The sequence below is a fragment of the Salvelinus sp. IW2-2015 genome, linkage group LG18 (assembly GCF_002910315.2).
Source record: "Salvelinus sp. IW2-2015 linkage group LG18, ASM291031v2, whole genome shotgun sequence".
Lineage (NCBI taxonomy): Eukaryota > Metazoa > Chordata > Actinopteri > Salmoniformes > Salmonidae > Salvelinus > Salvelinus sp. IW2-2015.
In genome coordinates, this window is record NC_036858.1 from 18694635 (window position 1) to 18722060 (window position 27426).

The following is a 27426-nucleotide window of genomic DNA, read 5'->3' on the forward strand; positions in this document are numbered from 1 at the left end:
TCCACTGATAATGTACGTTTAATTTTCTTTCGGCTCTATTCTTATTGCACCAGACAAAAACATGCAACGACACAGCCAGCACACATATCCCGACATTGGATATGCTATTTGATATATTGTCTTTGGGCAAGTTCAGTTGCAATGCTGTTTGTAAAAATATTTGGGCAAGTGCAACATCAATTGTACAAAGGACTTTTCATTTCTGATCAAGATGCCAAAATTACATTATCACTCCATAGGTGCTTGATCAGTTTGTGGACACCATTTGGAAAAGATAGGGTGCTTTATCGCATAATATTATTGATCTCAAAATCTGTTAATGTATCATTTATCTTCTGGAATGTAACTTTTTTTTTTACATCAAGATGTATGTTTGAGTCAATACTATCAGAGAAGAAAGAAGGAGTGGAGGGTATTTGTGTCCGGTTGTACATTTTAGTTTGAAATGTTGGTCAAACTTTGTCTAAAGCCTACAGGTATAGCCAGCTTTAAATGCTTTATAACTTGTTATGCATGAGCCTCTTATTAAGCTTATAGTTATGTTAGAAATGTTAAACTTACTCATAATGTCTGGTCTTTAGTCATAATCATTATGATATATATTATTTTGATGATATTACGTTAGAATGGGGTCATACATAAATTTCTTATATCTGGCCAGACAACCTATTGTATGTAGCCTAGTWTTGACTCTAGTCATATTGCGAAATAGATTGACTCACTTTGATTATATGTCCAAAATACGCCATTTAGTCTTTCCCACTACTTTTCATGGCAAAACCCAGAGCCTTATAAATAAATTTATAATTTTATTAAGTAACAGATCAGCTGTTTTTGGCGGCGCGGAATTTATTCCTAGTATGACAATTACACTAAACACGAAAGTAGGCTAGCGGTTTGATTGTGTCCTTCTATAAAAAAAAAAAAATGTACTAAGAATGACGAGGTTATTAAGTGATCATAGTGCATTAACATACTCATAAAATAAGTGACGCCCTCGCGATGAGTGGTCAAAGACACCTGAGACATTAGTATTCACACAACGAGGAAGACCACCTGGCGACGCACCTAGAACTCGTCGTATTGATCGCCTGTCTCCGTTTTTTTGGCCTGAAGAAAGTTTTTCCTTTTATATTAATTTGATTTCATGAGCTGAGCAAGATGTTCGTCGTTAGACTTATTCTCTTCTTATGCCTTGTAGTGGCCGTTTTCGGACAGATAACAAGTAAGTTTAACGGTTCCATTCCCATTTTGGACAACAGGTTGTCATTATATAGTCTATTGAATGTCTTGTCGAACAACGCATTTCAAACCAGTTTAGTTAGTCTTAAAGCTAGAATCCTTAATCGAAACAATAACAAAGCGACTCCCTGCCTCTGTTTTGCTAAAAAACTGAGAGATGGGCCTGGAGAACAATCAAATGTATAGACTGAGCTATGGATGAAAGGACTGACCATCCATGATATCAACATTTGAGTTTAACCATGTTTTGAGGCTATACAGTGTTTGTTTACGTTTACAAAGTTCACAAACATAAATGTATAAGTCGAAAAATGGATGTAGGAACTAAGGATTCTAGTTTTAAAGAAACGGAAAGGGGCTATGGGTTATGAGCTTGAGTTTAAACACATTTAAAAAATATATAAAAAATTCTGTAAAAGTTACAATTAAATCATAAGACTAGTGCACTGAGTTATCCTTCCATTCTCATAAATCAGGAGTAAGACTGAAGTTAAGGAAAGCAGGCTATCATTGGTAAAAGGCTGTAATGCTTTCAAGTTGCCTCTGAAGAGTGAGCACTCAATCTCCTGTTCAATGGTCACTTCTAACTTCCAATACTAATTTACTCACACAAATTCAAAGACATTAGTAGGCCTATAATTGTCATTGTTGAAACATCTGCATTTGCTCATTTGTCAACATTTTAGTTTTTTTCATACCCTTCTGTGCATGTTTATATTGTTCAAAGGTAATATGTAATTCTGTATCTCTGCAATTGAAGACAAGCAGTAGACTACAGCAAACATTAACTATCTATTTTTCACACCATCAATTTGGGGAAGAGTTCCGTGTGCCAGAGAGCATCTCTATAGTCACCTCTTATCCATAATTGGCTTGGATTGATACATGTCTAAAAGCATTTCCCCCCCAAGCGTTGTCTTGTGGACCAGTATGGGAGATTAAGGAGTGCTACTTGAAGGATTTCCCCCAGGAATTTTCTACTGTAATTGAATTTCCCTCAGATGGTACACTGCCATACAAATGGGTTGGGAGTCTGGTGAGCTAAGCTGAAATGTATTGGCGATTGCAACATTTTTTATTATAAAGATATTCATAATTGTTTTGCTACTGCTGTAGATTTAATCCTTACCAAGGAAGGAAACAAATAGTTGTCATCAAATCCATGCATATACAGTATTCATTTTGTAAAGGACCAGTCTGCCTTTGCTCCCGAAGAGTCATTTGGGTGGCCCTAAGCTTTTGAATGGATATTTTGGCTAATTCTCAGTGTTTGCAACTGTTGCAGATGCCACACAGATTCCATGTCAGTCAGGCTGTTTAGTTCCTATATTTGAGTCTGGTCCTTACAGAGTTTGGCTGATCTGGGATCTGCTAGCATGCCAGGCTTAAGAGATGGTGCTAGCTCAACCACGTCACCATTAGATTTCTTTCCAATCGCTGAAATGCCGTTGTGTCATATTTGAACCTTTCAAATTGTTTGCCTTAACACTTTGATCCTGGTCTACAGTATTTACTACTGTATATGAAGTGGTTACTCACTTTCTATGGTGGCATGCCACCTGAAACAATGTTTTTAATGTCATTGCTTGAATTACTGTGGCTCTGGAAAGTTTAATTGTTAGGAAGGATAACATAAGGAATGCAAATTTAAGTTGGTTCTTCTTCGCATCTATAAGAAAAGCCAGTTTTGAACCCCCAGTTGATCATATCAAGAAATTGCATTGAGTTGGTCATTGAAATCTTCATCCAACCCGTAAATGTCAAACTGGGATGTTCTGTTCTGAGAGGAGATGATACAGCTGTGGCCCACTGATTGCCCATCTCTGTTTTTTTTGTAGTTTAGGACTGCAACCTGCACTGCTTGATGGGATAATGACTATTTCAGGAATGCGCCCCTAATCCCCCTGAGTAAGCGGGAGATGTTACCACAGTAACCCAGGAGAGCGATGACTAGGCCCTCCATCTTCTTGTTCGGCTAAAACTCAAATGACACTGCACAGTTAAGACCCCCGAGTTTCTCGCTCATATCAAATGACTTGGCTTGATTGAGACTCAAATGACTCAGCACAGAAAATACCCTCGTTTTTTTGCTCAGTGAGGACTCAAATGACTCGGCACAAGTGAAGAGTCCAGTGTTTCAGGGAATCCAATGTCCTGGCATAATTCCAACTCCATTGACTTAGCACAGTGAGGAATCATATTGCTTGATTCAGACTCTAATGATCTAATTCAGTCTGGAATTAGTCAATTTAAGACTACTATGGAGGACTATCCTCAATTAAGGCTCTTGTTGTGATGAGACAAATATGACCTGAGACATTTAGGCCTACTCAGTGAACCCCCACTTGTTCGTCATGATCACTGTAGTCAACAATATATTGTACCTTGGCCTTTTTTGTGATGGTTTCTTTCTAGAGAAACGAAAAGGCAAAGTCCACGAACTCATAAATACCTAGGCTTCTCGAACATTATGTTCTTGTCATGCTGATAGGCGTATATTTTCCTCGTCGTTTTGATGATCAGTTGACCTTAGATAGTGGAGTTGATTCATATGCATTGCTTTTATAGCTACTCAAAGACACAGATGTGTGTTGTATAACAACTACTCATTGACACTGATGTGTGTTGCCATTAGTGCCCTGATAGAAAATTATTGACATGGACAAACGTTTTGATTATGAGACAGGGACTCAGAAAGTTGAAATGGGACCCCACTGTGTTGGTCTTCTTCATACACTTTCAGTGGGAATGTGCAAGTACGACTGTGCATGTGAAGGTGTGTGTGGGTAGGAGAGGAGAGTGTGGGGTGGGTTGCTTGGAGGTCAGATGTGAGGTTTTAATGGGGGTCTTTCAGAAATCAGTGGGATTGTGTTTTCAGGTATGTCCCCCCACACACACACTGTCTTATCGTCCCTGTCAATTAATAACGTTTTAAGTGCTCTCGGTTGCAAGTCATGACTTGATAAAAAGGCTGTTAAAGAAATGTCTCAACAAGATGGTCAATTTTACGTCTGTAGTGATAGAATGTCTGGATAATGTAGGCCTCTGACCTAGATGTAATTTTGAGTACAATAAGTTCCTTGCATTGAATTCAATCACAAAACTAGAATAATTGACATAATATGAGAAAAAACAACACGTCACGTAGAGGGATTCAAACTTGGCAAAAGATTCCCTTTTAGTTAATATTCTATCCATCTGAGAGGTGGTGATAAAGGTCAGTCAGTTACTTTCTCATGGGTCTTACAATCACTAACTTAAACTTTTTTATCTTGATTTTTGTGGATCAACTCAAGAGTTCTCAACGTTTGTGTGTTTCCCCAACCATTGTGTTGGTGGGCCGTCCCTCCTATCCGGATCAGGCTCTATGGAATAGTATTGTAGCATGTCCACCCACTCTACCCAGAGTGGGTGAAAACGTGCTTTGGTGATGAAATGTCGCTTCCTTACCAAGACATATGATTATTGATCTTCTGAATCGTTCAGTGGGGTCTTTCTCTAACGTACACTACATGGCCAAAAGTATGCACAGTAGCAAGTAAAAGTATGTGAACCCTTTGGAATTACTTGGATTTCTGCATAAATTGGTCATCAAATTTGATCCGATCTTCATCACAACAATCAAATAACACACAAATTATTGTATTTTTCTTGTCTATATGCAATACATCATTTAAACATCCACAGTGTAGGTTGGAAAAAGTATGTGAACCCCTAGGCTAATGACTTCTCCAAAAGTCAGGAGTCAGCTAACCTCGAGTCCAATCAATGACACAAGATTGGAGATGTTGGTTAGAGCTGCCTTGCCCTATAAAAAACACTCACAAAATGTGAGTTTGCTATTCACAAGAAGCATTGCCTGATGTGAACCATACCTCAAACAAAATAGATCTCAGAAGACCTAAGATTAAGAATTGTTGACTTGCATAAAGCTGGAAAGGGTTACAAAAGTATCTCTAAAAGCCTTGATGTTCATCAGTCCACGGTAAGACAAATTGTCTATAAATGGAGAAAGTTCAGCACTGTTGCTACTCTCCCTAGGAGTGGCCGTCCTGCAAAGATGACTGCAAGAGCACAGCGCAGAATGCTCAATGAGGTTAAGAAGAATCGTAGAGTGTCAGCTAAAGACTTACAGAAATATCTGGAACTTGCTAACATCTCTGTTGGTGAGTCTACGATACGTAAAACACTAAGTAAGAATGGTGTTCATAGGAGGACACCACGGAAGAAGCCACTGCTGTCCAAAGAAAACATTGCTGCACGTCTGAAGTTTGCAAAAGTGCACCTGGAAGTTCCACAGCACTACTGGCAAAATATTCTGTGGACAGAGGAAACTACAGTTGAGTTGTTAGGAAGGAACACAAAACACTATGTAAGGATGAAAAAAGGTACAGCACACCAACATCAACCTCGTCCCATAAAGTATGGTGGTGGGAGCATCATGTTTTGGGGCTGCTTTGCCGCCTCAGGGCCTGGACAGCTTGCTATCATCGACGGAAAAATGAATTCCCAAGTTTATCAAGACATTTTTCAGGAGAATGTTAGGCTACCTGTCCGCCAATTGAAGCTCAACAGAAGTTGGGTGATGCGACAGGACAACGACCCAAAACACAGAAGTAAATCAACAACAGAATGGCTTCGACAGAAGAAAATACACCTTCTGGAGTGGCCCAGTCAGAGTCCTGACCTCAACCCGATTGAGATGCTGTGGCATGACCTCAAGAGATCAGTTCACACCAGACATCCCAAGAATATTGCTGACCTGAAACAGTTTTGTAAAGAGGAATGGTCCAAAACTCCTCCTGACCATTGTGCAGGTATGATCCGCAACTACAGAAAATGTTTGGATGAGGTTATTGCTGCCAAAGGAGGGTCAACCAGTTATTAAATCCAAGGGTTCACATACTTTTTCCACCCTCCATTGTGAATGTTTACACGGTGTGTTCAATAAAGACATGAAAAGACATGAAAAGCAAACAGTGTTTGTCTATTGTTGTGACTTAGATGAAGATCAGATCAACTTTTATGACCAATTTATGCAGAAATCCAGGTATTTCCAAAGGGTTAAAATACTTTTTCTTGCCACTGTAGATACCCCTTCAAACTATTTCAGCTACACCCGTTGCTGACAGGTGTATAAAATCGAGCACACAGCCATGCAATCTCCATAGACAAACATTGGCAGCAGAATGGCCCATACTGACAAGCACTGTGCCTTTCAAACTTGGCACCGTCATAGGATGCCACATTTCCAACAACTCAGTTCGTCAAATTTCTGCCATGCTAGAGCTGCCCGGTCAACTGTAAGTGCTGTTATTGTTAAGTGGAAACGTCTAGGGGCAACAACGGCTCAGCGGCCACACATGCTCCCAGAAGGGGACCGCCTAGTGCTGAAGCGTGTATTGCGTAAAAATCGCCTGTCCTCGGTTGCAGCACTCACTACCGAGTTCCGAACTGCCTCTGGAAGCAACGTCAGCACAATGGAAACGCCTTCATCACGCTCCACCATCTGGCAGTCCGACGGATAACGGATTAATCTGGGTTTGGCAGATGCCAGTAGAACGCTACCTGCCTGAATGCATAGTGCCAACTGTAAAGTTTGGTGGAGGAGGAATATTGATCTGGGGCTGTTTTTCATGTTTCTGTCTAGGCCCCTTAGTTCCAGTGAAGGGAAATCTTAACGCCACAGCATAAGATGACATTCTAGACGATTCTGTGCTTCCAACTTTGTGGCAACAGTTTGGAGAAGGCCTTTTCCTGTTTCAGCAGGACAATGCCCCCGTGCACAAAGCGAGGTCCATACAGACATGGTTTGTCGATCTGTGTGGAAGAACTTGACTGGCCTGCACAGAGCCCTGACCTCAACCCCGTCAAACACCTTTGGGATGAATTGGAACGCCGACTGCGAGCCAGGCCTAATCCCCCATCCCCCATCCTCAGTGCCCGACCTCACTAATGCTCTTGTGGCTGAAGGGAAGCAGGTACCCCGCAGCAATGTTCCAACATCTAGTTGAAAGCCTTCCCATTAGAGTTATAGCAGCAAAGGGGGGACCAACTCCATATTAATGCCCATGATTTTAAAATGAGATGTTCAACGAGCAAGTGTCTACGTCCTTTTGGCCATGTAGTGTATCATTAACATTATTTCCCAAAAGTCAGATTTTATAACCTAATACATCTGAAAATAAGCACTGAGCTCTGACATAACTGTGAAGGTTTCTCGTAACAACTTTGACGATTTTACATTTTGTGGTCTTTAAAGTTGTTTCCGCGGTTTGCAAAATTAGCATGACACAAGCTGAATTAAATGTAAAAAGCTTTGAAAACAAAAGCTTGGTATATGCTCAGTGCTCCGTTGACATTTCAGAGACACGCTTGTTTTTGTGAGAAATCGTAGAAAAATAAGAGGTATTTCGAATGAATATGAAAAGTGTATACTAAAATATGAAAATACTAGTCATGTTTCAAAATCGATATCCATCTTAGCTCTATTGTTTTATGTCCTGCGGATTCAAGAAGAAAGATGACAAGTTCAACGGGAAAGTGAGCCTGTCAAGTAACCAGTAGCCAAAATTCTTGCACAGAATCCAGCCTAGCTGTTGCGATGCAATTTTCCAGATCTTTTATGTCACCATAATTCTGGCCATCCTACAAGGGTAAAAACTCCAATAACTTTAGAACGGATTATGTTAGAGGAATGAGGATTGGTCAAAAGATGCATTTTTTATTGGACACGCTAAGTATTGTCTAACAATTTTCCCAAGACGATTTCCCAGAAACAAGCTATGAACTGTCTCATATACAGGTAACTGACAAAATATAGAACACACAAGTAAATTAGAGTTTTGGCGTCTATTATGGTGTGCTGTGCATTTTCCTGGCAGTTTGGAACCACCAAGACTCTTCCTACACTTTTTCCTAACCAAACTGAGCAATCGGGGGAGAAGGGCCTTGGTCAGGGAGGTGACCAAGAACCCAATAGTCACTCTGACAGAGCTCCAGAGTCCCTCTGTTGAGATGGGAGAACCTTCCAGAAGGACAACCATCTCTGCAGCACTCCACCAATCAGGCCTTTATGGTAGAGTGGCCAGACGGAAGCCACTCCTCAGTAAAAGACACTAAATAGCCCGCTTGGAGTTTGCCAGAAGGTACCTAAAGTACTCTCAGACCATGAGAAACAAGATTCTCTGGTCTGATGAAACCAATATTGAGCTCTTTGGCCTGAATGGTGGCAGCATCATTCTGTGGGGATCTTTTTCAGCGGCAGGGACTGGGAAACTAGTCAGGATCAAGGGAAAGTTGAACGGAGCAAAGTACAGAGATCCTTGATGAAAACCTGCTCCAGAGCGCTCAGGACCTCAGACTGGGGCGGAGGTTCACCTTCCAACAGGACAACGACCCGAAGCACACAGCCAAGACAATGCAGGAGTGGCTTCGGGACAAGTCTCTGAATGTCCCTGAGTGACCCAGCCAGAGCCTGGACTGGAACCCGATCAAACTTCTCTGGAGAGACCTGAAAATAGCTGTGCAGCGACGCTCCCCATCCAACCTAACAGAACTTGAGAGGATCTGCAGAGATGAAAGGGAGAAACTTCCCAAATACATGCGTGCCAAGCTTGTAGCGTAATACCCAAGAAGACTCGAGGCTGTAATTGCTGCCAAAGGTGCTTCAACAAAGTACTGAGTAAAGAGTTTGAATACTTTTTGTTTTATTCATATATATTTTTTTGCTTTGCCATTATGGGGTCTTGTGTGTAGATTGATGAGGGATATTTTTTATTTAATACATTTTAGAATAAGGTTGTAACGTAACAAAATGTGGAAAAAGTCAAGGGGTAAATGTGATATTTCATTTTGTTTTTATATAAACTCAGCAAAAAACGAAACTTCCCCTTTTTCAGGACCCTGTCTTTCAAAGATAATTTGTAAAAATCCAAATAACTTCACAGATCRTCATTGTAAAGGGTTTAAACACTGTTTCCCATGCTTGTTCAATGATCCATAAACAATTAATGAACATGCACCTGTGGAACGGTCATTAAGACACTAACAGCTTACAGATGGTAGGCAATTAGGTCAAAGTTATGAAAACTTAGCACACTAAAGAGGCCTTTCTACTCTCCCTGAAAAACACCAAAAGAAAGATGCCCAGGGTCCCTGCTCATCTGCATGAACGTGCCTTAGGCATGCGTGCTCAGGAACACACAATCCCTCCATCAGTGCTCAGACTGTCCGCAATAGGCTAAGATAGACTGGACTGAGGGTTTGTAGGCCTGTTGTAAGGCAGGTCCTCACCAGACATCACCGGCAACAACATCGCCTATGGGCACAAATCCACCGTCGCTGGACCAGACAGGACTGGCAAAAAGTGCTCTTCACTGACGAGTTGCGGTTTTGTCTCACCAGGGGTGATGGTCGGATTCGCGTTTATCGTCGAAGGAATGAGCGTTATACCGAGGCCTGTACTCTGGAGCGGGATCGATTTGGAGGTGGAGGGTCCGTCATGGTCTAGGGCGGTGTGTCACAGCATCATCGGACTGAGCTTGTTGTCATTGCAGGCAATCTCAATGCTGTGTGTTACAGGGAAGACATCCTCCTCCCTCATGTGGTACCCTTCCTGCAGGCTCATCCTGACATGAGCCTCCAGCATGACAATGCCACCAGCCATACTGCTCGTTCTGTGCGTGATTTCCTGCAAGACAGGAATGTCAGTGTTCTGCCATGGCCAGCGAAGAGCCCGGATCTCAATCCCATTGAGCACGTCTGGGACCTGTTGGATCGGAGGGTGAGGGCTAGGGCCATTCCGCCCAGAAATGTCCGGGAACTTGCAGGTGCCTTGGTGGAAGAGTGGGGTAACATCTCACWGCAAGAACTGGCAAATCTGGTGCAGTCCACGAGGAGGAGATGTACTGCAGTACTTAATGCAGCTGGTGGCCACACCAGATACTGACTGTTACTTTTGACTTTGTTCAGGGACACATTATTCCATGTCTGTGGAACTTGTTCAGTTTATGTCTCAGTTGTTGAATCTTGTTATGTTCATAAAAAATATTTACACATCTTAAGTTTGCTGAAAATTAACACAGTTGACAGTGAGAGGACGCTTATTTATTTTTCTGAGTTTACATTTGCAGAAAATACACTTTTCTTTGTCATTAAGGGGTATTGTGTGTAGATTGAGGAAAAAAGGTCTGAATACTTTCRGAATGCATTGTAAACTTAGTATTACTTTCTTAGCTACAGTATACATATCTCCCTGGCATATTACATAATTTATGCAGCAGCATACAAGACCGTGTTGGACTCACCCTGTTGTTGTGCTCTGCTCACTTGAACAGGAAGGTGGTGGGGCGAATTTTGTCATCAGGCTTTGTCATCAAAGTCATTATCTGGATTTATGGCGCTTTCAAGACAACTGGGAACTCCGGGAAAAAAATGAGGTTGAATCATGACGTTAGTGATCTTCAGGTTGGAGCTTTAGAAAGAGGCCCAAGTTCCCGACTTGGAATTCCGATTTGGATGACAGTATCAAAATGTATTTTCCCAGTCTAAGCTTGTTTTTTTTCTAGAGTTCCCAGTTGTCTGAGATTTCCCAGTTCCGATTTTCCAGTTGTTTTGAACGCGACAGAAATCATGACAGCATTTTCCAATGTTGAATGTTTATCCTTTTAAGCTTGGAAAAGAGACCTTTAAACACAGACTTGGACCACGCATCCACTCCAATGAATAGCAGGCTAGTGATTGCTTTGCAATGTTTGCAGTTCATCAGCCACTGATACCTTCCAAACCACTCAAAAAAGGGACTGTTTGTATGCGGCTTTATTAACTCAAATATGTTGGGTTTTTCTCTCCATTGTTTGCAAACTGATATGTGACACGTATTAATGCCAAAATAACATGCAAAACAGACAAACCTGCACTGAATGACGGGTCGCCACTGGTCATTAAAAGGAGTTGGTTAAAGCAGTATAGGAACTTATCAGAAGTATTTAAGTGCAAGTGCCATGAATATTTTGCAATTTACTTCCCTAACCATTACAAAGTAGTTTCATTGTAGGGCAAATTCATGTCCCGAATTGTCTTGTGTGTTTTATGGGTGGACGTGAATCATTATATAATTTTACTGTGACACGAAAGAGGAAGAGACAGTGAAATTCAGTCCCTTTCCTGGCTGCTCGCCCCCCAGTGAACACTGGTAACCAAGCGATAAATCTATTTAGTCACACAACACAAAGTACAGAGCAGGTTACCTACCTACAGTACAAATAATGGCATTGTCTACGCCTAGTAGTTATGGCCTTGGACAGTGGACTCTTGCGTATTTTATTACATTACCTGCTTTTTCTCTGAGTGATACCTGTAAATATGTTTCCTCTGACAGAGTAGGCATATACAATGTAGAGTGAAACTTTAGCCAGGTGCCTCAAGTGTTGCTGGCTGGATAGCTTTGTTCTCTTTCAGGGGCCCCTGTAGTTCTCTTGAGACAGGGTTGAGCTGTATACAGTCAAGGGCTGAACCCACAAGACTCCAAATAAAGACCCTATTCTTTGCTGCTGCTCTTCTGCAAGAGCATCACGGTGGACAGTGAATGAAAGGATGTGGGTGTTTGTGTCTGCATTGTCTGTGTGTAGGGGTTGGTGTCTGCTTCAGTTATGAAATATGACCGTTTAATCAGTGTCTATCTATCTTGGTGGACTTGGATCTGTCTTATCCTGCCGACTACAATTATCCAAATGAATGGCATATTATAGATTTTATCGTAGCATTAAGTGGCAATGGCTTAAGTCGCATAGGGACCTAGCCTATACTGTATATGGACTTAGTTTGTCGTGTTAACTGTACATGCCCAATGCTGCACTTTTATTTGTTCACAGCTTGCTGTTACGTGCCCTGGATTGCACCTGAAACGTAAACATAACGCAATGTTTATCATCCCGATGGTCTTATGATCAAGGTGACGCAGTCTGCTGAAGTGGACACATCCTGTGTTTGGAAACCCTGTTATTGACGTGCTATATTATGAGTTTCAGGGTTGGTGGAGGGAAAGATGGTGGGGAGGGTGGAGAACTTTTCTGAATTCCCAATTGACCCCTAGGCCCTACCCTTAGGCACTTCATGTAGATCTGAAAGGATTGGATAGGTATAAGCAATATTGTACTTTCACCTTTTCGACCGAGTTACACCTGTCTAAGCCTTTAGCTCTACAGAAATACCTAAGGGACATGGGATAAGGGTTCTTCCCACACCCCTTCTACCTGAAGTGTGCACTTGTTCAAGTGTCTACCATATTTCTTACACCAGTCCAATTCTTTGAAATCCTTGAGGGGGAGTGAATGAATGGATACCGTCACCTCAGGGAGAAGGAGGAGAAACCGTATTGGGCTAGGGTGGAACATAGAGGATAGGAAGACTCAATGTTTTTCCAGGGCCCATGCCAGTAGGTTGTGGGAGTCTTCCCAGCTGGACTGATTAGAGAGGGGAGGAAGAGAGTCTGGCTGTGGCAGTACAGCCTTGTTTCCATTGTGTGACTGTAAATCAAGAATGAACTGTTCTTCTCTACCCGTCACAGTACCTGACCATTGACAATATTTCCTGTCCAATTTCATTATATAGAATTTCTTAGAATGAAAACGTTTTTGTAACAGATTGTTATACATTAGCTGCAGTAAAAACTAGTGTCAACTTTTTTATGGGACACAGACCTTTCCAGTCAGCCACTGAAAGTAGTTTTTGCTACAGTAATTATCTCAAAGGGCAATTCCACCACTTTTCAAACTCATATTCATTATCTCCAGTACAATACCAATACCAGTGTCTACGTATGTGAAAACGGCACATTTCTACGTTTTGTAGTTAAAAATATGAAGTTAAAATGTTTTACTCAATGACATCAAAAGTAAAAACATTGATTTTCTAACAATATGAGATTTGCTGTGACACTGAAATGGATTGGTGAAATGCCATCCACTGGCAAAAAAATAATTGCAGGTTTTGAAAAGTGGTGCAATTGCACTTTAATCTTTTTTTAAATCTATACCCTTCAGACGCTAATCCCAATTCTGAACCCCCAGCTACTGCGGCTCCCCCGGCTACTGCAGCTCCTCCGTCTACTGCGGCTCCCCCGTCTACTGGGGCTCCCCCGTCTACTGGGGCTCCCCCGTCTACTGCGGCTCCTCCGTCTACTGCGGCTCCCCCGTCTACAGAGCTTCCAGTCAACAGAGGCTCCCCCGTCTACTGCGGCTCCCCCGTCTACTGCAGCTCCTCCGTCTACTGCGGCTCCCCCGTCATACTGCCGGCTCCCCCGTCTACTGCGGCTCCTCCGTCTACTGCAGCTCCTCCGTCTACTGCGGCTCCTCCGTCTACTGCGGCTCCCCCGTCTACTGCAGCTCCCCCGTCTACTGCAGCTCCTCCGTCTACTGCAGCTCCTCCGTCTACTGCAGCTCCTCCGTCTACTGCGGCACCAACACCAAAACCGGAGGCCACTACAACACCATCAAAATCAGGTAGGCTCATTAGTCATCCAGCTAACCTTCTTGTTTTTCCATGACCAGGGGTGTCAAACAGCAGGCCCAATTTGAAAATTTGAAAGCTGAAATGTCTTGAGTCAGAAAGTATTCATCCCCTTTGTTATGGCAAGCCTAAATAAATTCAGGAGTAAAAATGTGGTTAACAAGTCATATAATAAGACTCTGTGTGCAATAATAGTGTTTAACATGAATTTTGAAGGACTACCTCATCTCTGTACCCCACACATACAATTTCCTGTAAGGTCCCTCAGTTGAACAGTGAATTTCAAACAGATTCAACCACAAAGCATGGGAGGTTTTCCAATGCCTCGCAAAGATGAGCACATATTGGTATTTTATTTCATTTAACCTTTATTTAACTAGGCAATTCAGTTAAGAACAAATTCTTATTTACAATGACGGCCTAGGAACAGTGGTTTAACTGCCTTGTTCAGGGGCAGAATGACAGATTTTTAACTTGTCAGCTCGGGGATTCAATCTAGCAACCTTTCGGTTACTGGTCCAACGCTCTAACCACTAGTCTACCTGCTAATAACAATAACTCAGTTGCCGGAGAGGAAGGAAACCGCTAAGAGATTTCACCATGAGGCCAATGGTGACTTTTTAAAACAGAGTTTAACCGCTGTGATAGAAGAAAACTGAGGATGGGTCAATAACATTGTAGTTACTCCACAATACTAACCTAATAAAAGAAGGAAGAATACAGAATAAAAAATATTTCAAAACATGCATTATTTATGTACATAATTTTCAGAGTAAGAATTGAAAAAGGTAATTACATTTTGTACATCATTTTCAGGATTCACAGATGAATAATTGACACCTGGTGTGGTGGCAGGTAGCCTAAAGGTTAAGAGCATTGGGCCAGTAACCGAAAGGTTGCTGGTTCGAACTTCCAAGCCGACTAGATAAAAAATTGTTCTGTGCCCTTGATCAAGGCACTTAACACTAATTGATCCTGTAAATCACTCTGGATAAGAGCAGCTGCTAAATGACTAAAATGTAAAAAACGTTTTACTTTTTTAAGCATTAATACACTCTCTATAACAAGTATTCAACTACAGTATTCATCTACAAAATACATTATTTTGTTATTTGTAAACATTTATACATATTTATTAAGCATTCATAAGCACTGCATTGCAAGGACGTATACATAATAATTTACAAACTATTTTTAAGCATTTATAATGGCTTATTTATTAGCGTTTTTATAAATTGTAATAAATTAATGCAAGTAAATAGTTACAAAATATATCAATACAACTCCTATTTTAGAGGAAATAGTAATGTTTCAAGTAACAGAATCTGTGCTAAAAATTTGCTTGCAAAAAATGCCATATCACAGTACTTGCAGTGGAATTTAAAATGATAAACCTGGTAGTTTGGGTCCTGGATGCTGATTGGCTTAAACAGCATTTCAGCCATGAGTATATCAGACAATATACCACGGGTATGACGCAAAGATACTTGTTTACTGTTCTATTTATTTTGCTAACCAGTTTAGAATAGCAATAAGGGGTTTGTGGTATATGGCCAGTATACCACGGCTAAGGGCTGTATCCAGACACTCCCCTTCACGTTGAGCATTAAAACAGTCCTTAGCTGTGGTATATTGGCCAATATACCACACCCCCTCTTGCCTTATTGCTTAAATATATAACCAGCACAATTGTGTGTCGCGTGCAATATAGGCTAATTGAAAGCTGCAGTAATTCAAACTAATTTGAGTAAGTGCCACATGTGTGTATATATATATATTTTTAATTTGAGTCATTTAGCAGACGCTCTTGTCCAGAGCGACTTACAGTTAGTGCATTCATCTTAAGATACAGTTGAAGTCGGAAGTTTACATACACCTTAGCCAAATACATTTAAACTCAGTTTTTCACAATTCCTGACATTTAATCCTAGTAAAAATTCCCTATCTTAGGTCAGTTAGAATCACCACTTTATTTTAAGAATGTGAAATGTCAGAATAATAGTTGAGAGAATGATTTATTTCAGCTTTTATTTATTTCATCACATTCCCAGTGGGTCAGAAGTTTACATACACTCAACTAGTATTTGGTAACAATTTTGGCCCATTCCTCCTGTCAGAGCTGGTGTTACTGAGTCAGGTTTGTAGGCCTCCTTGCTCGCACATGCTTTTTCAGTTCTGCCCACAAATTTTCTATAGGATTGAGGTCAGGGCTTTGTGATGGCCACTCCAATACCTTGACTTTGTTGTCCTTAAGCCGTTTTGCCACAACTTTGGAGGTATGCTTGGGGTCATTGTCCATTTGGAAGACCCATTTGCGACCAAGCTTTAACTTCCTGACTGACGTCTTCAGATGTTGCTTCAATATACCGACATAATTTTCCTACCTCATGATGCCATCTATTTTGTGAAGTGCACCAGTTCCTCCTGCAGAAAAGCACCCCCACAACATGATGCTGCCACTCCTGTGCTTCACGGTTGGGATGGTGTTCTTCGGCTTGCAGGTCTCCCCCTTTTTCCTTCAAACATAACGGTGGTCATTATGACCAAATTGTTCTATTTTTGTTTCATCAGACCAGAGGACATTTCTCCAAAAAGTACGATCTTTGTTTTCTTGTGCATTTGCAAACTTGGGTCTTCCTTTCTGATCGGCCTTTCAGGTTATGTCGATAAGGACTCGTTTTATTGTGGATATAGATATTTTTGTACCTGTTTCCTCCAGCATCTTCACAAGGTCCTTTGATGTTGTTCTGGGATTGATTTGCACTTTTCGCACCAAAGTATGTTCATCTGTAGGAGACAGAACGCGTCTCCTTTCTGAGCGGTATGACGGCTGCGTGGTCCCATGGTGTTTAAACCTGCGTACTATTGTTTGTACAGATGAATGTGGTACCTTCAGGCGTTCGGAAATTGCTCCCAAGGATGAACCAGACTTGTGGAGGTCTACAATTTTTTTTCATAGGACTTGGCTGATTTCTTTTGATTTTCCCATGATGTCAAGCAAAGGGGCACTGAGTTTGAAGGTAGGCCTTGAAATACATCCACAGGTACACCTCCAATTGACTCAAATTATGTAAATCAGTCTATCAGAAGCTTCTAAAGCCATGACATCATTTTCTGGAATTTTCCAAGCTGTTTAAAGGCACAGTCAACTTAGTGTATGTAAACTTCTGACTCACTGAAATTGGCAGAACGGCGTGCTCGGGTTGGGGTTTAGGGTTTGAGAATAGCTTGAAGGTTGGGAGGGGCAGATCCTCTTGCTGTTCCATATTTAAATCAGTAACTCATAACTCAGCCCTCGAGTTCGGCAGTCGTGTTGGTTTTCCCTTCTGCTTTGATTAATTGATGCCACTGATTGGCTGGGAAGTGCACACACAAGGGCTGTGTTTAGGATGAAGGAAAGGCAGTAAACATTTTAAGTATTTGGTAATGGTGCTGTTTTGATCAACCAGTGGAGGAAAGTTATTATTGTGGCTAACATGGCAATTGTGTACGGTGAGCTGCTCCATGACTATTGCTATTTGGGTCACATTTGAATAGTAGTGCATGGTCACCCTGAGGACACCCCGAGCACCAGAAGCTAACAGACCTCAATTAAAGTTGAATAACTGTGTGCAACATTTACATTTTTTTATTTACCCTTATTTTACCAGGTAAGTTGATTGAGAACATATCATTTTTTACATCAACGACCTGAGGAATAGTTACGGGGGGGAGGAGAGGGGATGAATGAGACAATTGGATGCTGGGGATGATTAGGTGGCCATGATGGTATGAGGGTCAGATTGGGAATTTAACCAGGACACCGGGGTTATCATCTCTACTCTTACGCTGAGTCAGGACACCCATTTTAACATTCCATCCGAATAAAGGCACCCGACGCAGGGCAGTGATAACTTCACTGCCCTGGGGAATTTGGATCTCCTTTGACCAGATTGAAGAGTGCCCCCTACTGGCCTTCCAACACCACTTCCAGCAGCATCTGGTCTCCCATCCAGGGACCGACCAGGACTGATACTGCTTAGGTTCAAAGGCAAACCAGCAGTGATTTGGAAGCAGGGTGATATGCTGCTGGCAATTTCAAGAGCACTTAAGAAAACTTAATTAGTACGTACTGTTGCAAATGTAACCAAACATTTATTTGCACAAACCTTTATTTTTGCAACATGTAAAAAGACAAAAGTAACATGGTGACAGCTTATACAGTCGTGGCCAAAAGTTTTGAGAATGACACAAATATACATTTTCACAAAGTCTGCTGCCTCAGTTTGTATGATGGCAATTTGCATTACTTCCGAATGTTTTGAAGAGTGATCAGGTGAATTGCATTAATTGCAAAGTCTCTCTTTGCCATGCAAATAAACTGAATCCCCAAAAAACATTTCCACTGCATTTCAGCCCTGCCACAATAGGACCAGCTGACATCATGTCAGTGATTCTCTCGTTAACACAGGTGAGAGTGTTGACGAGGACAAGGCTGGCGATCACTCTGTCATGCTGATTGAGTTCGAATAACAGATTGAAGCTTCAAAAGGAGGGTGTGCTTTGGAATCATTGTTTCTTCCTCTGTCAAATTATGGTTACCTGAGGAATAGTAAATTCCCAATCTGGCCCTCAACCATCACCGGTCACCTAATAATCCCCAGTTTACAATTGGCTCATTCATCCCCCTCCTCTCCCCTGTAACTATTCCCCAGGTCGTTGCTGCAAATGAGAACGTGTTCTCAGTCAACTTACCTGGTAAAATAACGGTAAAATAAAAATAAAAATAAAATACCTGCAAGGAAAACACGTGCCATCATCATTGCTTTGGCAACAAAAAGGGCTCACAGGCAAGGATATTGCCGCCAGTAAGGATTGCACCTAAATCAACCATTTATCGGATCATCAAGAACTTTAAGAGAGCGTTCAATTGTTGTGAAGAGGCTTCAGGGTGCCCAAGAAAGTCTAGCCAAGCGCCAGGACCGTCTCCTAAAGTTGATTCAGCTGCGGATCGGGGCACCACCAGTACAGAGCTTGCTCAAGAATGGCAGCAGCAGGTGTGAGTGCATCTGGCATGCACAGTGAGGCGAATACTTTTGGAGGATGGCCTGGTGTCAGAAGGCAGCAAAGAAGCCACTTCTCTCAAAAGTGATAACTAAGTGGCTCGAGGAAGAAAACATCGATATTTTGTGTCCATGGTCAGGAAACTCCCCAGACCTTAATCCCATTGAGAATTTGTGGTCAGTCCTCAAGAGGCGGGGGACAAACCAAAACCCACAAAATTCTGACAAACTGCAATATTGATATGCAAGAATGGGCTGCCATCCAGTCAGGATGTGGCCCACAAGTTAATTTGTCAGCATGCCAGGGCGGATTGCAGAGGTCTTGAGAAAGAAGGGTCAACACTGCAAATATTGACTCTTTGCATCAACTTCATGGTAATTGTCAATAAAAGCCTTTGACACTTATGAAATGCCTTGTAATATACTTCAGTATTCCATAGTAACATCTGACAAAAATATCTAAAGACACTGAGGCAGTAGACTTTGTGAAAATTAATATTTGTGTCATTCTCAAAACTTTTGGCCACGACTGTATATAAACCACTTATAAAATTAACTATATTAACTACACTTTTTTGTTTATCATATTTTAACTACAACTAAAATAGGAAAATGAAAAATGTATAGAACTGAACTCACCCTTGGTTTCCCTGCTAGACATCTGTACCTCGTTGAAAGGCATCAAGCCAAACCAGTTGTACACCCCAGGTGTAGGGGAATTTTACATTTACATTTACATTTAAGTCATTTAGCAGACGCTCTTATCCAGAGCGACTTACAAATTGGTGCATTCACCTTATGATATCCAGTGGAACAACCACTTTACAATAGTGCATCTAACTCTTTAAGGGGGGGGGGGTTAGAAGATTACTTTATCCTATCCTAGGTATTCCTAAAGAGGTGGGGTTTCAGGTGTCTCCGGAAGGTGGTGATTGACTCCGCTGACCTGGCGTCGTGAGGGAGTTTGTTCCACCATTTGGGGTGCCAGAGCAGCGAACAGTTTTGACTGGGCTGAGCGGGAACTGTACTTCCTCAGAGGTAGGGAGGCGAGCAGGCCAGAGGTGGATGAACGCAGTGCCCTTGTTTGGGTGTAGGGCCTGATCAGAGCCTGAAGGTACGGAGGTGCCGTTCCCCTCACAGCTCCGTAGGCAAGCACCATGGTCTTGTAYCGGATGCGAGCTTCAACTGGAAGGCAGTGGAGAGAGTTTTTTGCTGTTTAGTGGACAGAAAGTCTTCCCAAGACTTGCTCTGTACCATCGATTCTACACAGATTATTTTGTATTAATAAATGCATCACAAAGTGCTACGTGTGTTCTGAACAACTGTGTTTCTCTTTGATTTTAAGATCCCTGTGTCCCAAACCCATGCAAAGGTGGCAGCAGCTGTCAGCCAGGCTATGACTCCCACTTCACCTGTCTCTGTCTGACTGGCCAAAAATACTCTGAGGCTAGAGGGCAATGTGAGGAAGGTGGGTATCTCCTGTCTGCCACCACTAGTGGGTGCTACAATACCATGGAAGACAGAGCAATATAGGCCTAAATAGCTCTGATTGATAGGGAGGAGAGCTTCATCACCTGCAATGAAAAGTTAGGAACTTTAGAAACTATTCTGATTTAACTTCAGTTGAGACCAGTTGAGAGTGTTTTGTCCTGAGTATGGTTAAGTGTGGATAAACTGGTACTAGATTTGTATTTAGCTTCCACGTGAAGCAATCGGATAGGCTTCGGTTTTGGCCACTAAATTGATATATTTATAAATGTATGAATACATAAATGAGAGCAACCTAGATGACAGTGGCTAGAGGAGTCAAACTCGGTTAAATATATAAGATATTAGCTGTAGCATCTATACATGTATATTGGATCTCATGTACCATCTCCTCTGTGGGCTTTTTAACACAATGCTACACCCCCACCATTTTCAATAAGTGCTTGTAATTCTTATTTGTCATGTGTTGATTCTGATTTTCAGCCAAGGTCTTCCCAGGATCTCTGACCCTGCCTGGTATGGCCTTCAACGAAGACATGACCAAACCACAATCAGAAAGTTTCAAAAACACAACTGACATTTTAATTAATATGGTAAAATAGATATTATACTTTTTACACTGTATGTATGTCTGGCTGTAGTTCAAAATCACAACTTTTCTGCAATGTTACATAGGTCATTACCAAGGTGTTTGTGACATTTTGACAACGTGTGAGCTGGGTAACCGCTGCATTACACGTATTCCTAAGTCCTTGGAAACTGTCCCAGTCAACCCAGGTCGTAGAAGCTGTAGAATTTTTCCAAGCGGGTATTTTCAGAACAGTTAGTGCAGTAATTCCGAGGAGAAAATATGGGTTAACTTGATCTTCCAAGGAGCATCCATGTTGTCCCGTTCAATCAGTGAACATCTACTGTAGTAATATGAACATTCTCATTTACTTACTTAATCTCACATATGAGATGAAGTTGATAAAGAAGTGCCTTCTATTTTAAACATTTTCTAATTAACATGATGGGATACAATTTAATGTGTGTGTGGGTATCCTTCAGTCAGTATCAGCTACTGTAATGGCCTCGAAATATGCTAATAAAGATGGAACCCCATGTAAAAATACGATAACGACGACTATTACAGCACCTAGGGTTTTTACCATCTTGGTATAATGGATCAGGTTTTGGAATGGCAGTCACAGGGACTAGTGTTAGGGTTCTGGTCGGGTTACCCACCTAATTAACTACATTGGTGTAGGAAGTGGTTATTACCATTGGAAGCATGTCCCTAGCAAGTCTGGGCCACAGTATAGTTTTCTGAGGCATAGCTATTTTTGGTTGTTAGTGTGCATGCATTACAAAGTAATCAGAGCTATTCTCACTATATTGAAATGCCTTAGCCGCTATTCAGCTTGATTTCTACATTTAAAACTTCTCTCACAACTATAAACACAAACAAAAAATAGTTTTAGACAGCTGAAGCAAGCACACACATTTCTTCAGGAAATGTACCATTTCAGTCAAATGTATCTTACCGTAGAAGTATCATGTCAGTAGTGACATCATCCACCATAAGCCCATGTCTACTTTGCAGGCTGACTAGCATCTATTGAGTGATGGAATGTCCCATCAATGTAATGCTCAAATCATGTTTTACCGCTATGTAATCCAAAAGAAAGCTTGATATTTACTGGAAGCCTGAGAGCATGTTTGCTGTTATCTTGCAACTTTTCAGTAGGCTACATCTTATCTTTTTCCTTTTGCTGTTCGCAATTCACAAATGATTATTTTAATTCAAATTATTAGATTCACCATGATCGAACCATACGACAATGTTGGTAGCAAACAACAGTCTCCTTTATTTAGCTGTACTAGGCTAATAATGATGAACTGTCCAGTAAATGTATATTGTGAACTAATTAGCATTTGTCTGTCCAAAATACAGATGGGGGATGTTTTACGGAGTCAACATGGCTACATTGATTCCACAGTGCTGAATTTCAGGTCAGTGTTAATGTAGTTACCGTGGTCCCTGTTTTTACCAATAAACTATAATTTTGCAATACCACTCACGCTATAGGCTACACTACAATTTGTTTGTTGTTGGTTTGATTCTAACAAACTACCTTCATCCTTGAAGTTAATGTCTAATTTCATTTTTTGAACCTAATTTATTGTGTCAGTCCAGATTATTATAGCCATCATGATAATGTATCGTTTTGATTTGGAAGATATCACACGCCCACGACAACTATTGACAGAAGATTGATGCTGTTGCTATCACTACTTTCATGAGTATGTGATAGTTCCATGATGATCATAATTCTAAAAACACTGACACTAATTTGCCTCCTAGCAAAATGGCTACGGGTCCGGCTCGTACCTTCTGGTCACTTAAGTCAGGTGGCGTCAACGTGACCATGGAGAACAATTTTGAACTCTACTCCAACATCACAGAAGACATCATCAAGGAAAAGATACAGGGTGCTATTAAAGCCTGTGACAAACCGCTTGCCCGTTGTTTAAATAACCTACTTGGAAATGCAGCATACAAAGGTATGTCACCTATAGTAATAGTAACACACTATTCCCTTGATGTATAATGACTGTGGTTTAACATAAGCTAGGAGGCAATCTTGTGAGCAGAGCTACAATGAATGTCAAGGGGAAGACAGAGAACCAGTGGTGGAAAAAGTACTCAATTGTCATACTTGAGTAAAAGTAAAGATAACTTAATAGAAAATGACTGACGTAAAAGTGAGTCACTGAGTAAAATACTTCTTGATTAAAAGTCTAACAGTGTTTGGTTATAAATATACTTAAGTATCAACAGTAAATGGAATTGCTCAAATGTACTTAAGTATCAAAAGTAAAAGTATAAATAATTTCAACTTCTTTATATTAAGCAAACCAGACAGCATCATTTTCTTGTTTTTATTTTATTTACGGATAGCCAGGGGCACACACCAACACTCAAACATAATTTACAAACGAAGCATTTGTGTTTAGTGAGTCCACCAGATCAGAGGCTGTAGGGATGACAAGGGATGTTCTCTTGATAAGTGTGTGAATTTGACCATTTTCCTGTCAAAATGTAATGAGTACTTTTGGGTGTCAGGGAAAATGTATGTAGTAGAAAGTACATTATTTTCTTTAGGAATGTAGTGGAGTAAAAGTAAAAGTTGCCAAAAATATAAATAGTAAAGTAAAGTACAGATACCCCCAAAAATGACTTAAGTAGTACTTTAATAAAGTACTTTTACTTAAGTCTTTTACACCACTGCAGAGAACTAAGTATGCAATCAATCACAATCATGATGCTGTCATATGATATTGGTAGTATGATGTAACTTCACACTAGAGTAGTGATCCTCCTAAATCCTGTTGCTGGAGAGTTGTACCTGTATTTTGTTCCATGATTCAACTTTTAATCTGATCTTCAACCCCTTCACTAGCTGAATCCAGTGTTTCACTGCTGAGCTACAATAAAAACTTGCAGTACTGCAGCTCCCCAGGAGCAGGATTGAGGATTAGTGTTCTAGGAAACTATGTATGGGGGGACAATTGCGTCATATCAGGAAATTGATTGAATTGATGGAATTGAACACTATTTGCCCAGACCACAATGCTGAATGGAGGTACTTTCTTACTGTATGTAATCCTCTCCCTGTGGCACTGTCTATACAGAAACCAATCTGTGTGATTCGTATCGGAAACCTTGTGATGACACGTCAACTACTTGTACTTCTGAGAGTGGTATACCTAAATGTAGCTGTCAGAACAATTACGTGAAATCGGAATACTCTATCAGAACATGCAAAGGTGAGTGGTACCGATTGTTCCTCTTACAATAGACTCTGGGGGTTTATGTAAGAGAGGGTAAAAAGAGATTGGGGCTTGGTGGTGTGTGTGTGTGTGTGTGTGTGTGTGTGTGNTGTGTGTGTGTGTGTGTGTGTGTGTGTGTGTGTGTGTGTGTGTGTGTGTGTGTGTGTGTGTGTGTGTGTGTGTGTGTGATAGACTTACTTTACCCTCTCTGTCTGCAGCTTGTGAAAGTGGCAAGAAAGCAGAGGACGGTGTGTGTAATGAGTAAGTACTTAAAACATTTAATCAATTTAGTCATTTTCCATCAATTCATTTATTCAGTCATATCTATTTTCACGTAAACAATGTCTTTCAACTGGGAGTTTGGATACATTGCAATGGTTAACTTGCATTATTGGTCTGTGCAAAGATTCTTTTAAAACTTTTTTTTCTTTCAGTTGTTCATTTGGTTATTCGGGTTTAAACTGCAATGAATGTAAGTATAACATACCATATTATGGTATGATTCTCCCTTCCAAGGATTTGACACTAGGCTGCCTCTGGCTTTCGCAATAGGTGTTATTCTCTCCTTTCATGTGGTGTTTCCTGTAATAGTGGTATTGAGTATACTGGTGTTTGCAGGTTTTTTAACATCTCTCTCTCTCTCTCTCTCTCTCTCTCTCTCTCTCTCTCTCTCCCCCCTCTCTCTTGCTCTCTCTCTCTCTCTCGCTCTCTGTCTCTCTGCAGCATGGAAGTTGATGCTGGTGATTGTCGGCACTGTTCTTGGTGCACTGCTACTCATCACACTAATCATGCTGCCAGTAGTTGCACGCAAGTGAGTCAACACACACACAGAGGACAACATTTACACCGTAATATTTGAATCACATCAAATACAATTAAATATATACCTTCAACTTTAATCTTGTTACGATTCCACGATTGACCCTAATGGAGTATAAAATGTAGTTGTTAAATCTGATGTGTATTGTCGTCTTCTATAGGACGTCCAAGAAGAGCTCCTCCAAGAAGTCCTCGAAGAACGCTGAGGTTCCTACCTACACCAGCCCCTATAACGCCAAGGACTTCAGGGCATCGGCTTTAACCAATGGGGGGGTGACCAATGTCAGTTCAGGTTTTGTAGGTGTACCCAAGATCCCCCGGGCCATGCCCAACAACAACAGCTTGGACCGTGGCAGCAACCTGGAGATGACGGAGAGCGGTAGCAGACAGGCACTGGTGACCAGGGGAGACAAAGGAGGGGTAAGAACCTCGGGAAGGGAGAGAGGAAGAATGAGTGAGAAAGGAGGGTAGGGAAGACACAAGAGTTCATCTGGCCAGATAACTACCAAAATATGACTTTATGTCTAATCTCGGACATTCAGAACGAACATCTTGCGTAATTGCACCAGATGCTCGATTAAGTTCTGGGGGTAAACGTGTTAGAAAATCTACTAACGAGACTAGCGAAGTCGCCACCTCTCTAAACCGAAATGCTCAGCCAGTTTTAGGCAAGTCTATGGTCAACATGTCCGCTGATTTATCTATATGATCAGTGGCACAAAGTCAGTGTGTGGAATTCTGGGAGGGAAATGCTCATGCAAGGTTATTGCTAAATTGTCAAATATTGAAATGTCAGTTATCATTTGATACAAGTTGGTGATGAGTGTAACCATTATATTCCCAACTACAAAAATGCCACCTCTTGGCAACGTATATCATGTCTTGAAGTAGTACCTTAATGCCCTTATGCTGCCACTTACTATAAGATAAGTGACAGAATTATTTAATGTAAAACGGAATAATTTTATTTGATCAACAGAGGATTTTCTTACCAATAATTTGAGGAAATGTTTTGTATTCTGTGTATCCATGAATTATATTAAATCATAAAAAATATGAACAAAAAAGTATATTCAGAGTGAGGTATCTTAAGATGTGAAGTACATATAAAGTACCAAATAGTACAAAGAACTGGGACAATTTAACCCCACGAAAAACAATTATTGAAGAACATTTCAAGCACTTGCATTCAACATTAACTTTGCATTAAAGTATACAAAAAAAGGTGTATTTTTATGAAAATTTGTATTGGTTGTAATATGATGTCTTCTCAACCAGAACACTAGTTACAACCAGAAAATGACATCATTAAAATGTCTGGTGCCAAATCTTTCCCGCTGGGTAAAGACCAAGACCCCCAGGACTGAGACTGTCAGATACAGATGCTGATTTGTGTTTTAGATTGGCGGCTACCAGAACCCTGATGACACAAGGAGCTTCAACAACAGGAACCCCTACCAGAGCGGAGGTCAGGGCAACAACCCCTACCAGAGCGGAGGTCAGGGCAACAACCCCTACCAGAGCGGAGGTCAGGGCAACAACCCNAACCCCTACCAGAGCGGAGGTCAGGGCAACAACCCCTACCAGAGCGGAGGTCAGGGCAACAACCCCTACCAGAGCGGAGGTCAGGGCAACAACCCCTATCAGAGCGGAGGTCAGGGCAACAACCCCTACCAGAGCCGAGGCTAGGACAACCCTTACTTTACACACGACAATGGAAGAAGAAACTGAAGACCCACTGGAACAGTCAACTAAGGAAACCATTTTCTTCACAACACAAATGCTTAGAAATCAGAAAGCAATAACAATGTTTTTTAAATAGTCCTACTTGTGATTCCTCCCAATGTTCTACTCAACTTTTATGCACTGTGTATCAATCTTTTTTTTTGTACAATAGATGATAGTTGAGTTGCAGTGTCCATTCTGTCCAAGAGTGGGCGGTGTATCCAAGCTCCTGAAATTGATGTAGCCAAAAGGCAACTAATGTATTGTCGCTCAGTTTTTCTTATGTTTTTAAGTATGAGTTAATCCATTCTCATGTCCTGATTATATTGTATAACTGTAATTAATGTATTTTCTAATATCAATCCAATACTGTATTCATGTGTGATACATGACGGCCTAATCTGCGACTCATGCAAATCTTACATTAACATCAATGCAACAATGCAAGATGTTATAACATGAAAGGCCCAAGTTTCGCGTGCTAAATCATCATTACATTATGATTGCATGGGTCTGTCATTTTAAATGTTTCTTGTTAATTTATTTGAATATGGACGAACCCAGTTAAATTGATGTTAAGGGAATTTATTGGTGTGGTTCGCCATTATCTATTTGATCTCTTGTACATCTAGATCAGGGTTTAGAAATAGCAAATAATGCCTTTTATCCTTAATGTGCCATCTTAATACATATTGTATATGTAATATAAATATAGTCAAATATAAATAAACAGAATGTGTGTAAAATTGTTCAATGATACACACAGTTCAGTATGATGACTTTT

At 41.0% G+C, this 27426-nt stretch overlaps 1 protein-coding gene across 1 annotated transcript; it reads left to right on the top strand.

Annotated features, from left to right (window-relative positions):
- Positions 1–1070: 1070 nt before the first annotated feature.
- muc13b (mucin 13b, cell surface associated) lies at positions 1071–27110 on the top strand. Its single transcript, XM_070448366.1, has 12 exons — positions 1071–1225; positions 13314–13745; positions 20140–20262; positions 20766–20875; positions 22219–22277; positions 22630–22829; positions 23961–24095; positions 24317–24359; positions 24533–24570; positions 24822–24909; positions 25079–25337; positions 26319–27110. The coding sequence occupies exons 1-12, from the start codon at positions 1162–1164 to the stop codon at positions 26604–26606; spliced, it is 1839 nt and encodes a 612-aa protein (XP_070304467.1). The 5' UTR covers positions 1071–1161; the 3' UTR covers positions 26607–27110.
- Positions 27111–27426: the final 316 nt, after the last annotated feature.